Below are 15,153 nucleotides of genomic sequence, written 5' to 3' on the forward strand. Positions count from 1 at the left end.
GGAGATCAACAAATTCAAGGCGGATGGTCAGATCATATTTGTGTACATTCATCACCCTCTTTCAGTTAAAATCCCAGTCGTTCTGCTATCTCATAGGTTTCCATCAGCAACAGCCATTTTAAAAAACACTAAGTTTCAAATAGATTAATCATTTACCAAGGGAAGGATTTTATCGCAATGATTAAAGCTACCAGTGTAATTTTATTCACTGAAAAGACTGATCAAAGGCAGTTGTGTATTCAAAATATAAACACCCCATAAGATGTACGTAAACCACACAAAACAGTATGACCCAGACATCACAAAAATTAGGAAGTAGGTTCCAGATACATAAAGCCATAAAAATGTATGTAGATAATCAAGGGCTCTGCTCCAGTACCATTACACTCACATTCATCACCTGTCAAAAAAACCTGCCAAAATCCCCAACAAAATTTCTTCTGGAAGGTTATTTTCATAAGTTAATCAGGATACACTTGGATGAAGACAAAAAATTTCTGCACAAACTGAGTTTTGATATTGCTTTACACACATTCAGAACAAGTCCATAATTTCTTCAATGAGTCTCCAGTACAATTAAATATTCCAATCCATTTTATAAGTTGTTTTAGCATAGGAAAGACCAGAGGGCTAAATAATCAATATTTATACAGATACATCCCTTTTTATTTTGAGAATAGTAAAAACCAGATGTTCTCTCACCTTCAAAACTTAATCTTTTAATTAGAGAAAAAAAGCTTAAATAATTGCTCTTGTACATAAAATTTTTGAACTTGCTGAAAGGAAAGCAGTTCTCAATTGCCATAGGAAGCGGTGAGGGGAGAAATGACTGGGTATGGAGGCAAAGAAAAAAAAGAAGAGGCTACAGCAAGGGAACAGTGTAGATGAGCGAGTCATTAAAGACAAGTGTAAAGCCAGGTTTGCACAGGTCAAGTCAGCATTGCAGTATGCCTCAGCAGCACAGCACACACTACCCAGATGGTCTCAGAACCATTTTAGGAAAAAAGCAGAAAAACCCAAGTACCAGAGCCTATTGGTTTGAGAAAGAATGCCCAGCAATTCTGTATTTTGCTGCTGCAAAGAGTTAGTTGCATCCTCTGGTCATGGAGGCCAAGGGCAAGCATGAGGTTAGCTGTGGGAGATCTAGGAGACCTTTTTGTACTGCAGGTCCCATTTAAGTAATATAAAAAAACCCAGTAGAATTTACATTAGAAGCAAAGTTCTGGTACAAAAACCACACAGAAAATCCAAGCAGATGACCAAATGTGGTGAGAGCATGGAGCAGGCCAAGGGATGCGGGAGGCCATTCAAAAAGATATTTTGAGGAACTGTCACATTGTTGCTGTCAGTGGCCATGTGAAAACACAGAAGAGCCAGGACAACCCTCAGTGAATGGTATTTTCTGTTCATTTATTTTCTGGACTTTATACACAAACCTCATTCTACCACGTGAACTGCTTCAGGGTACAGATGCTATGGGGAAATGCTGAGGGGACTGAGTGTTAATGTGTGCTAGTTTGGTGGTCATGGTGGGAGGGAAGCATTATAGAATGTTTAGTTTAACCATAATGTGTCTGATATGTTAAAGTAAAGGAATAAGTCTGAAAAATGTTAATAGTAAAATTGGGGGAGGGGAGGGAGAAGGATAATTTTCCCTATCCAAATAAATGTCATTGTTGCAATTTACAGAAATTAAACAGGAGAGCAAGATTAAGCTTTACTTTATGTCACCAAAAATATGACAGCTTTAATTGTTCAGGTCAAAATTCTTGAAAACTGTAGATTGCATATTTTCCCAAAATAATATGTTAAGATAATAAAATCCAGCCTTATCTTATGAACACTATTTGCTAACAGATGGTTTGGCATTTGAACAAATACAAGTTAAGCTATATGGCAACAGAGAAATAAAATTCAACTCATGTTATTTTCAAAAAACAGACATGGTTCAGATGCTAAAGTTTCCAAAGCAAGTTACTCAAATTAAGACTTCGGGTATTCCAATATTCCATTTTGAAACTCTTTTTTTTTTTATTTGAAATTAAAGACTTGTCAAGTAGCTAGTCACAAGTAATTTTACAAGTCACCTAGTACATTATAAAATTTTGGCAAAAATTGGCAGCTCTGACACTGATTTCAAACTATTTCAACTAGCAGCTATTTGACCATATATCATACATTACAAAACTGCTTAATTTTGGATTGCTATACTATTTTTTATTCCTGGTTTGAGTGGGTGTCCTAGTTTCGGCCAAGGACAGGGTGAACCTTTCACATTAGTTGTGAGGGGGCAGAGCCTGGAGCTGTGTGGGCATGGCCAAGACATTGTGTTATGCAACACCATCTTACTTCATGGGTGGGGGAAGGGACTCTCTCCTACAGTCCTAAAAAACATGGTGGGCATGGGGTCCACCTGCCATTGTTCAATGCTTGGTAAGCATTTTGCATGTAAATCACCCTCTCTCTTTTACACACTGTTATTAGTATTGTTGCTGTTACTGCTGGGGGGGGTATCTCATTGCTGTTTCCAGTAAATTGTTCTTATCTCATCTCAGAATCTCTACCCTTTGTGTCTCCCACCAGAAGGGGAGGGGAATTAGCAGAGTCTGGTTTGGGAGAGTCTCAGGGGGGAGAGGCATCAAATTAGGGAGTGGCATTCCTAAACCATGACACTGGGAAAGCAGGGGGGCTGTCATTTCTTATGCTTTTAGACAGCTTCGGGGGCTGGGACAGGGGGGACGACAACATGTATCTTGTTTTAAATTTGGTCAGCTACTGCCCAGCCACCATTTAATGAAGTCAAGCTTGAGAGAGTCAGGAGGACAGGCAAGGAGAAGCTCACAAACTGAGCAGGATTGGCAGGACGCAGCCCAGAGAACTTGTCCAAAGGGATTTACTACAGGTGCATGGGGCAGGCTGTCAAAAAAAAGAGAATATTTTTAAAATGGGGAAAAAAATTATGAGTTTTGGATGGTGATGCTTAGGCATGAACTCTTAGCTCAGGGAAAAAAAAAGTTAGAGAAATGAGAATTTTCTGTGTCAATCAGATCTGGAGATAGGAATACATTTTTTGCTTTCTAGATATTTCCTTGCTCCTACACAGACAGCTCAGCTCCATCCTAATATCTCACAAGCTTCACATGTTGCAAAATAATTTCCTAGTGGCTTTTTAGATGGGCAAAGACAAAATGGATTAATCTGCAAAAAAAACACACTAAAATAGTGCACATATGAATTTACTACTGCAAATTTAGTTTACTCAAATGACAATGTTTTAGCCAAACAAGATCAAAATTAGATGATCTCTACTTTGCAATGTTTAAGTCTCTTCCTATTACTTGATGTCAGTGATGAATGAGGATGTGCTCCATTTGCTAAAGCATTGCCAGTTCGTTGTAACAAGATGACAGCAAGACTCACAAATTATGCAATGCTCAAAAAGGCTCTTGAAATTGTTGCTCCTTGTATATGTAAACAGTCAGCTTAAGAAGTTATCCAGTAACTGTCTTTTGCCCACTTTTAACACTACTCTTCAGATTTCAAAATACCACTCTATCAATTCCTTCTGGACAGCAGCCTTTTCAGTAGGTCTCTCCCTTTTTTCTAGAGCACAGAAAATTTTACTTTAGCATTCCTGCTAATCTGTCTCTTCTGCCAAGTATGTATATCTGAGCAGTTTACTATTTCTGTCTGAGCAACTCACTGGTAGCGTAAGTAAAGCTGAAAAACTTAGTTTCCTTCTCAAGCTTTGCTTTATTAAATAAATAAATCAATAAATCACTTATTACCCACCAGTATTCCAAATCAGAAATTTAACCTAAGTGCCCTCTCACTTTTCCCAAATTTCTTATTCATGGATTAGCCTAAGGCCCTGATATTCCAATTTACTCATTTACAAAGAAAAAATCCTGATTAACCTTGTCCTAAATTTAAAGGCCCTCACCTACCCTTTGATGACTAAAGCTTCTGAGCACAAAGCCCCTCACTAGAATAACTCTGATTTTACTCTCCAGAAATACTTTCTATCTTTGTAATTAAAGTTACTTAATTTTGCTTTCAGAGATTTATGTTAGCTTGCTTAATTAACAAATTGTCTCTCTTGCATTCACTTCCCAAGACACTAACTTTGACATCTACTTGACTTCATCCACAACTAAGAAACTTATCCTAATGTCAAATTCCATGCTTGTACTTCACAAAGATCTCAGACACTGTTCCACCAGATGTAATTTCTGAATTTCTCTCTGTGAACAGCCCTTAAATGCTCTGCTTAGTGTCAGAGGATCTGAAATTTTCCGTTCATTCTTCCAGGAAGAATCTTAAGCTCATTGTTCATCTCACCTCTCTGCAAGTGTCCAGAAGTGTGTGGAGGCACAAACATTGCTGTATTTCAAAGGAAGATTCTTGCCACAGACTATATACAATCACCCTACCTTAATTCAGCTATTATATATCCTTTCTCCTGATACCTAAAGGTAGCAGCTTTGTTTCTGGCAGTGCCTGTTTATGGATGACACTTTCACTCTGCCAGCAGCAGGGATCCTCTAATCTGTTGTGATACTTTTTATAATAACCAGTTTTGCAATTTTAACATCATCTATTTGATGGCACATCACATATACCATTTTATCAGCAGTGCTGCTCTCCTTTTACAAACGCAAGGCACTTGACTGCACCAAGAACTACCATTACCAAATGGAAGTCCCAAGACTAGCACTGCTCATCCACTGAAAGGCAGATACCAAGATCTAATTTTTCATGTGCCAACCAATACTAGCTCTAAAGTGGTTTTCCACTGTTTAAAATGGTTAAAAAGTTTCCAGTACTTTCATTATCATGATACCATATAGAGACAGGTCATTCTTTCATTCTGCCTTTCACAAATTTTACTACATGCCACTTGCTTCAAAGAAGCCTTTTAGAGCAGTCTAAATGAATATGCACATAACCAGGATCTTAAAGTGATTCTGCTCTGCTTCTGCTAAAATGATCAAGTTCAGCTTCGTTAGTGTAAAATCCTTGCAATCACTTGCATTTTTCCCATAGCTCAAAATAATTAATTTTTTTTACTGAAGCAATATACATTTGAGAGTCTGACACTCAAACTTTTTTTTCCATGTAAAATACCACTCTTCATGGCAAATCCATTTGCATGAAGCACAGTCTTAAAAAGAAGCAACTAACCTGCAGTAACATGATCTAAGCATATACTAAAACATGCACCAAAGACTTGTGCACAGTAAGTAAAGCCTCAGGAAAACATCACAAGTTCTAGTGCATCCTATTATTACTTTGACTACTCACAGGAACAGACTCCTCAGTACTTCACTCCATTTTATCATTTTTTTACTTTTTAAAAACAGTTGTTTTACTTTTTAAATTGACAGCATCTGTACAACATTTTTGCATGGTTGTACTCTGTCCACAATGCTTTCAATTTTAAATATGGGCATAAAACAGTTACCACAGTCAGTAAAGGCAGGAAAAGTGTGCTTATGTGTGTTCTTCTGTGTGTTATTAAGAATAAGATACTGCCTTTTAATTCTAAAAATTTTCCACATCTCATGATTTATGTTTAAAATATAGAATGCAGTACATTCATAGCTGACATACCTGCTCCTTGGAAGAAACATAGATTCTTTAATGAAGACTGAACCAGACAGCAGGATATACCAACAGCTACCAATATCATCAGGGCTGGAAGGAAAAAAAAAAAAAAAGACACAGTTCAAAACACTTGATTTAAATTACTCTCAGCAAGCAGTACCAAATTTGCACTACAAAGAACTAAGAGGCAAAAATGCTCAAAACTATGGAAGCCCCAGTTCAATCATTTATAAAACAATTCCGTAAAATTATTCTAATTTCCATCTGCAAATATATACATTATAAGAATGTCTCATTTCATTTACTTCACTTTTTAAAAGCATATATCTATCCATTTGATAACAGCAGAAGTCCAATTAAATATAACAAAGTGTTTAAAATTAAGTCAAGCTACAGTAAACATATTGTACTGTATTCTGTTGAATGTATTACTTTCCTCTTGCTGAAAAGAACTGTAGCCTCTTTCTCTCTATAAATAAGACTTCCTTTCCCAATCCTAGCCATCTCCTCTTAAAACCTTTCTTCAAGACAGAAATTTGCCTTTTGACATCAGCTTACCTTCCCACAATATAAGAGACCAGTGGAAACATTCACAGATGATAAACTTGTATTAGATTTGTTAGTCATCATTATCTGCTACTACTATGCACTGTCCCTTTAATGTCTCTTCCTGGCACAACACTAAATTCCCAATTAAAGGGACAAAAAATTTCTTTTCCCCTCTCTTCATGACATAGAAGAACTGGACGAGAACTTCATCATCCAGGCCAGTTCATTCTACTGTAGATTCAGATCTTGCTCCTTGAGTAATACAAAACCCTTTTTATATGCTTAGACTCTTCTTGGATAAATTCAAATAATGTTTGGACAGGAAAATAAAATAGATTAAGGTTACTAGAAATAGCTGCAGTAGAAGTCTTGGTCCATTTTAATAGTCAATACTGAGAATCTCTCTACTTTACTTCAGTTTTTAACACTCCTGCTTCTTCCAGAGAAACTCATTAATTGAATTCAAGTATGTCATTATGAACTGCGTGAGCATTCTTATCTGAAAACCACCCTAGTGCCACTAAGAGATGCAGATTACTTAATTAATTTGTAATACCTTCATTTTTTTTAAATTACATGTCTCAAGTCTTTAGAAACAATTAGGCCTAACTTCAAGAAAGAACAGCCCACATCTTGTAATGATGATGACAGCCTAGTATTAAACCTAATCTTAAATCTAAGTACGCAATGTACATGTTAGCAGTGTGCTTTTCAGTTGAAGAACTTCAATTTAAGAAGTACATATAAAGCAGTCCTGAAAACAAGAGAGGGAGGAAGCCGGTCTAAAACAGCTGACAGCAAACCAGCAAACCATCCAGTCTAAAAATGGGCTCCATTTTCATCTTGCACTGTATAATAAAAGCATGAGGGAAAGGACAAACATCAGAAACACACAGAATTAACAGAGGAAATTAAGGACACAATCTATGGTCAAGAACAAAAGAGCTAAATAAGATGATGGAGCTCGTATTTCTTTTCTACCAGACAATAACCCGACCAGTGATGCCACACTGGTCAGCTACACACACCAGATCAGTGAAAACTTAACATCTTTAAAATGATGATTTCAGGAATACTTCTTTATACCGACAGACAACAGAAAATCAAGCAATATCATAGTCCCACAGTTGAAACAACATTTTGTTCCATATAGTTGAAGTGCTCCAAGCTGCCTTTTCTGAAGTATGCCCCACATAGGACCAAGTATAAAAGCATAGTCTGATAGATAAGAACCTGGGGTCACAGGCTTTATAACTCTAAAGCAAAAGTCATCTAGAAGATCTGTTTATACTTCCAGAAAGCCATTTCCAATTATAAAAGAACTGAAGCAGAAAAAAAAATTAAGCCAACAGAAAATATTTTCACTTTTGTAGAAATCTACTAATATATAATCTTTTATTTCCCTCCTTTTAAGAGTTGATTAACTTCTTATTATTTGTAATAATAAACACCTACATGTAAGGGGCTTTAGTTATCTCTTCTCATAGGAAATCTTTTTACTTCAAAGCTACTGGCTTTCACAAGCACCAGGCAATATGTTCAATATTCAAATTCTTAATGCTACTTTTGAACCTACCTTTGAATCATTTAACAAACAGCCAGAATTATTATACATTTAACTGAAGTGGTTTAATTTTTTCTTATTTGATCACACACAGCATGACATTTCATTCAGTTAATCATCCAACTCAGTTTTATTTTTTTTTTCTCAGTTCACAGGTTAATTTTCTTTCTCTGCAAGCTGGCTCTTCAAAAGTTTTTGCTCCTCACTTATCTATCATGAGCATCATACTTTATCTACTTTATACAGAACCAAAAGAAGCATCTCCTCATTTGACAGCTGAAAGCACTGAATAAAACAATAAATAAAACCTTAGGAATACCACCTGATGGAATTTATTTTCCCTTTGTTTTATATGTGCTTCAAAAATGTTTTTATTTTTACAGTGACATTTGAGAACTTATAAGCTCTAAGGAATTTGCATCATGCATATCTCCTGAACTCAACCCTTTAATTATCTAAACAGAAAAAACAATCTTCAATATTGCTGTGTCACAACTGTGGAAGATTAGTACATAAAGTGTCTATATTCAAGGTATCTTCCCTGAAATACACTGTATTCTTTTAAAACTTTCACTGCCAGCCAAAACATCATAAATATTTCCAAGACAGTCTTTAAGAGCAAAGAACACTGAGAGGGTTTTAATTCTCTTCATTTTTACAACCAGTAGTGTCTTTATATAGTCTCGAGCAAAACATCTGAAAAAATCGCACACGTATAGCAAACACTTTCCTTCCTCCAGAACACACATGCTTCCCTCAAAAAAAAAAAAAAAAAAAAAAAAGGTAAATTAAACACTGATCTATTCCTTTCATATGAAAACAATATATAACTCCTGCACTTTTCAACACTTGCTACACTCGCAGTTGATTACAATTAAGCCTCAAAAAAGCCATTTGGCAGCCAGCTTTTGCTAGACAGTACTGTTACAAGAAACACATGCAGTTCTTTCATTTTAAGGATTCTGGGCTTTCTACAATCTTATTCAAATATCGTGTAGCTTTCAATCAAGCTTCTATGTTTTCTGTACTATGCTTGACATTTGTTCATTAACAACGCATTTGCATTCTACAAGACTTTTGTGCCTGTAATGAAAGACAGAAGAAACTATAGAAGGGGATGCTGAATTACAAAAGCACTTCTTCAATCCACCTGAGGACTCATGCAAATATCATTTTACCCAATAGAGAACACTCACATTTGAAAAGTTTTCTTTGGAATCACATTTCACATTTTGTTTTAAACATCAAAACTCTAGAGAATAAGCGCAATTATAAAGTTTTCTTCCAGTGCCAGAATACTGCCTACCCATGGCAGCCCACAGAAGAATTTAGAAACTATTTTTGTCCTATAGATACTTCTTCTGTCATAGAGAAAACAGCAAATTGTGCTTAAAAGGCTTTTATCGTGGACAGGACACATCCCTGACTGGATTTGCAAGACGGTATTAACTTCATTTGATCCAGAATTAGCTGAAGCAGGATAGATGCTGATGACTTTCCCCCAAAGGCATCCTTATAGGGACACTGGGGGTTTTTCAGCCTAGTACAGTTGAGGGGAGGGTCCAGTAGCATCTATCAGTCAGGTTGATGTAGAAAGGAAAGACATCTGATCAGGTAAGATCTTTCTAATGACTAGTTTAGTAAGGACACCACTGCTGTCCATCATCACCGCAACCACTGAAGCAGCAGCTCTCACTGGAAGAGCAGTGAAAGCTCCACAAAAGCAACAAAGCTGATGAGGGGTCTGGAACACAAGTCTTATGAAGAGTGGCTGAGAGAGCTGGGGTCGTTCAGCCTGGAGAAAAGGAGGCTCAAAAGGGACCTTATCACTCTCTACAACTACCTGGGACCTTATCACTCTCTACAACTATCTGAAGGGAGGTTGTAGCAAGGTGTGGGTTGACCTCTTCTCCCAGGCAACAAGCCACAGGACAAGAGTCAGCTTTAAGTTGTGCTAGGAAAGGTTTAGATTGGATATTGAAAGGGTTGTCAAGCACTGGAACAAGCTTCCCAGTGAAGTAGTTGAGTTGTCATCCCTGCAGGTATTTGAAAAACACCCAGATGTGGATGTAATTTAGTGGTAGACCGTGCAGTGTTGGGTTAATGGTTGGACTCAATGATCTAAGAGCTCTTTTCCAATCTAAATGATTCTGTGATTCACATCAGGCTGAAAGCAAAGCTCATCCAACCCAGATAAGTAGCACCTCTACCTAGCTTTGAATTTGTCTCCCCATCCTCCCTCCAGTTTTGTAGAGTTACATGCACAGGAGGAGTGGAAATAACTGAAATCAGGAATTACTGACACATGCACATTTCCAAGCAGGCAATCAGAGTTCTTCTTTGCAGGCAAGATTTTACTTCACCTGTTGGGCTTAAGTGACAGAATACACTCCTTCAAGTACCTAAGACTGTGGGAAGGGGGGGGGGGGGTTGCTCTTTGGGGGGTAGAGGGAGTTGGGTTGTTTGGTTTTCGTTGTTTGTTTGGGGGGGTTTCAGCTCAATTACTGTTCTGGATATTCATTGGGATGAAACCTAGGACTGTTAAAAGTTGCCTACTGAATGTAGCAAAGCTATCCACTTTCCCAAGTTACAGAAAACAAGATTTATTACCGAGAAAGTAAGATGACACAGGCAATTTATCCTGCAGAGAATCAGAATGAAGTTAACCCAAAAGTCACACATTAAGGGGTAGTAAGAAGAATTAAATCAATACATGTAGTCATTCTGTCCTGAAAATAAGATCCGTGCTCTGTGAAGACAACAAAAAAAGTACTCGAGTACCAAGAGTATTCTTCTCTTATAAGTAATATGATAGAGCTACCTACTGATAAAGTTTTCAGAATACTCAGGTTCTAGTAGCAACTGAAAGCCAATACCAAATACTCACCAATATGCAGGTTTTATTCATAATGTGCACTTCAGCTGTATGAAATCTGAATGAAGCTTGACCTGAAATCTTGACTCTTGTATTATAGCACTTTTGAGAGCAGTGGATTTCCTGGGAAATCTATATATAATTTCCCAGAATGTCAGAGAATTTGATTTACAGTAATTCAGGAGCTAGAAACAGAAACCCATAAACCGGATTGCAATGTCTTCCCATTGTGTTTCCCTCCCCAGCTTCCCTGATGTAGTCCTTTAATGAAACTACAGCCTCCAGCCAGACAGCACACCTCTGTGCTTTGAAAATGACACAAAAACCTGAAGACAGAACTATGCAAAATAATTTCATAGCTGTCACTAACTGTTCTGTCTGGAAACATCAATTACATAATTATGCAACAGCTGATGACATCACTAGGTTGTCACCACTAATAAGGTTAGACAGTCTTTTTAGACTTAGGTCTTCACATTTGCTAGCATATGACTGTTCTGTGAGACCTCAGAGGCACTCAAAGTTCAAAAATCACGAAGTAGTTATAAACCTCCAGACTTCCAAGACTCACAAAGCTTGCAGGTTTTCTCAAAGTCTTCAGCACTTGTATCAAACTCTTCATGCTATGATCTATTCATTCCACTAGAAGGGGTAGCTTGTTATTCCCAGATCCCCAATTAGGTACATATATACTACTTAAAACCAAAGCTTTATTTTCTAATTCTAATTATTTTATTTCAATATAAAGCAATCAGCAGCGCTTGCACATTTGTAACTATACATTTTAAACTATGTATCTGAATTAAATATTAACAGTATATCAAAGAAATTATGCACATGAAATAACTTGTTTCAACACGTGTTCCTTACACTTATGGATTCTATAAGGCATCTCTCTACAGTAGGACAGATGTTCCAGTTTTAGCTTTCAGATTTCCTGATCCCATAAGATGCAGAAAGACCCTCCAAAATAGTCAGCTACAGTAAAGATTTAAGTCAACCTGTTGAAAGGCCAAATAAATCTCAAATATCTACACCATCTGTAGTGTCTTACTCTACCCTAACAAGTCCTGATGCATCACTTTCCTTTAAAATTTCTTTAGAAGTAGTTAGATTTTAACAAATGCAATCCATTTAATTCTCATTCTCCACCAAAATGAGACGCAGAACTACTAAAACCTCTGGAATAACTAATCATTCAGCACATGCTTACCATGTGCCTTTACTTCAACTAGATAATGAACATCGTAAGTAAGCACAGTGGCAAGAATTTGCAGGTCTTTGTGATGACTGTTGTCAGGCATGCTTTAATTCAGTAAAATAAGACCTCTCTTCAGTGCAAAATTCAGTACCTGGACTTAAAAGCATATGCTGAACAGAAGTCTTTGCTGCTCCGACCACCTTCTGTTCATTGTTTTTTCAGCCACCTCCTTTAAAACAGTACTTGAAAAAAGCTAAGCAGCATGCAGGTCTCAATGGAAACAAGCATGGAAATTACTTCCATATAATTACTGCTTAATATTCCTTTTACAGGGGTTGTGTCTATCCTGAGACTTAAAACAATGGAGGTGCCATTCTCCCTCCAACGCTGGACTGAATGGTCCAGCAACACCAGATGCTGGAAGGACCCCTAACATAACTCGAACATCAGCATCCAGAATTACTTTCCATTCAGAGCTATTTTTCAAGCTACTTCATAAAAAGGTCATGAAATCAGCAAGAACAATTTCTTGGTTGTGAAAGAGCTGGTTTGATTTATGGAGACAATAATTCTTTAAAATTCCAACCACTAAAGGATTCATTCAAGACTTATATTTAAACTGGATATAGTACCGTCATGCTACAAACTACAACATTTGTACTGTTCTGACAAAAGAACATATATTACAAAGCAAGATGTACCAAGAAGATTACATTATCATGTAATCATACTCAATGCTGTTCAAAGTTGAATAAATTTCAGAAAGTAAGCACAGAGTAATTCCAAAGACATTATTCATGCTCCCAGATCTCCACCTGTGAGAGGGAGAAACAATGAAAACTTGACATGTCAGAACTGGGACCTCTTTCAGGCATTTAAGCACAACACAAGAAGAAATCACAAAGAACATTGCTCTGCAAGCTTATGTTCCACAGGATATTGTTCCAGCAGATTAATCTGTCTGTTTCTCTTTGCTCATTTTGGTTAACTTCTGCCTGCTGAAAGCTACAGGTAGTTTATCATTTTAATTGAATAACCATTGCCACAATTAAACATTAGCCCTGAAGTGCCTTGGAACGTCAAGCATGCCTAAATTGAACCATTCTTTCAGGTAGATTTCTCATTGCCTCAAGATCCTGCCCACTAGCACTGTAGTATTTTAACACCCAGAACAGCCAGAGAACCATTTATTAACATTGTCAGCACTGTCTATAATCCTTATAATCCTCCTTATTAAGCCAGTTAAGCAGTTACCTGACATCTGTCAGAGCACTTTAGATGCTCTTGATGACATTAGCAGGTATATCCCAAACACTGAAATAAAAGAGATTGGTACTTGATGCATCAGCCACAATTTTCAAATACTTTTTTGTTATACGAACACATTGAAGTCATAATTAGAGTGAAGATTAGAATATTATTAGAATAAATATAAGACGAAGTTAAAATATATTCAGTAATAAAACTGCTAACTAAGAATTTAGAACTTCTGATTTTCACTAAACAAGCATCTTAAAGTGCATATTTCAACTGATGTCCATGATTATCTTTTATTAGTGGACACAAGATGAAAACTGGTGTCTCGTCTCCTGGTAGAAAGAATGGGAAATGAAAAAGAATGAACCACGGAAAGCAATTACTCAGTATTCTGAAAACAAATAATCAGAAGTATATTTTTCTTTAGAATATTAAATTTATTTGTATTCTTTTCCACTTATAAAATCAATAAAAATAAAACAGAAAATTCAGTCAAATTAAAGATTATTGCAGTGTCAGTAATGCCTGTCAGTCTAAGACAGGTGATTAAACAGGCAATCAATAAATATATTATGCAAACAAACACACACAAGCTAATTGACCTACTGTCACTGAAATCTTGATCCTAAACTTGTACAGTGAATTATCCCTTGATAGCAGAAGAGAAATTGAAAACAAAATTATAGTCTCCTAAATTATAAGAAAAAAAAATTACGGAAGTAGTAAAATAAAATGATCTTGGATCTAAAATACTCTGTGGTCAAGACAGACAAATCTGTTCTTATATCTTACCGCCTCCTAGTATTTCTCCAAAATCAAAGCTTTTATTCTCAGAATTACAGCAACAACAAAAATACGATAGGTTTTAGTGAAGCATTTACAGTGAAGAAGGTGCAAAAACATTACTTCAGGTGTCATTCAAAGAAGTCTCAAAATCAGGTCAAACAGTAACAGAAATTTGGAACTGGCTATGCAAAGCCAACAGATTAACATTGATCACTGACACTACTAAGAAGCCTTGATTCAGTGTCTGTTTATACAGAGACAACTGTCAGGTCCTTGAATGTGTTTGTTTTAATGATACACATTGCCTAAGAAATTTCCCACAGAAAATTCATTCACAATACAACATATGAATTCAGGTTCCTGATTTACTGCAGTGCAGAACTGGCAGTATCCCAATGCTACTTTGGCAACTGTCCAACTAGCAGAAGGTGCAATACACCTTTAGGAATACTTTCAGGACAAAGAAGAAAAAAAAAAGGAAGAAGAGACCAGCCCTGCTGCAGCAGTTCTTTGCATTATTAAATATAGTGCTGCAGGATTTCCACAGAAACCTATGGATGTACAAGCAGTATGAATATATGAATATATTTTATACATATATATACCTGAAAATTCAGATACTGACCCAGCAACTCTAGAATAATTTAGGTTGGAAAAGACCTTTACAATGATGAAGTCCAACCATTAACCCAGGACTGTTATATTCACCGTTAAATCATGTCACCAAGCACCACATCTACAATGTCTTTTAAATACCTTCACAGATGGTGACCCAACCACTTCCCTGGGCAGACTGTGTGAGTGCTTGACAACCATTTCTGTAAAGAAATCTTTCCTGATAGCCAATGTAAACCTCCCCAGCACAACTTGAGGCCATTTCCTCTTGTCCTATCACTTCTTACATGGAAGAGACCGATCTCCACTCTGCTACAACATCCTTTCGGGTAGCTGTAGAGAACAATAAGATCTACTTGAACCTCCTTTTCTCCAGGCTTCAAGGCGCGGCCTCACCAGTGTTGAGTACAGGGAAGCCATCACTGCCCTGGTCCTTCCAGCCACACTATTGCTGATCCAAGCCAGGATGCCATTGGCCTTCTTGGGTACCTGTATCACAGAATCAATCAGGCTGGAAAAGACCTCCGAGATTGAGTCCAATCTATGACCAAACAAACTCCACACTCTCAGCTCTGTTTTATTTCTGCTTCTCTGAAGAAGACATACTCTGAGTTTACTACGTCTATTCAGTGCATTTTAAATAAGACCAAGGAAGAAATCTTTCATAGGGGTTCTGTGAAGTCAAGAATATTCAGTAAA

At 36.9% G+C, this 15,153-nt stretch overlaps 1 protein-coding gene across 2 annotated transcripts in view; it reads right to left on the bottom strand.

Moving 5' to 3' along the window:
• Positions 1–15,153, bottom strand: part of RAPGEF2 (Rap guanine nucleotide exchange factor 2) — a 179,049-nt gene that overhangs the window by 103,952 nt on the left and 59,944 nt on the right. For both annotated transcript variants that reach the window (XM_027747967.2, XM_027747966.2), the window contains exon 4: positions 5,614–5,697. In XM_027747967.2, the coding sequence (XP_027603768.1) occupies positions 5,614–5,697 (84 nt within the window). The remainder of the gene's footprint in view (positions 1–5,613; positions 5,698–15,153) is intronic.

Source organism: Pipra filicauda, unplaced genomic scaffold, assembly GCF_003945595.2.
Source record: "Pipra filicauda isolate LSUMZ 115617 unplaced genomic scaffold, ASM394559v2 scaffold610_size221990_pilon, whole genome shotgun sequence".
Lineage (NCBI taxonomy): Eukaryota > Metazoa > Chordata > Aves > Passeriformes > Pipridae > Pipra > Pipra filicauda.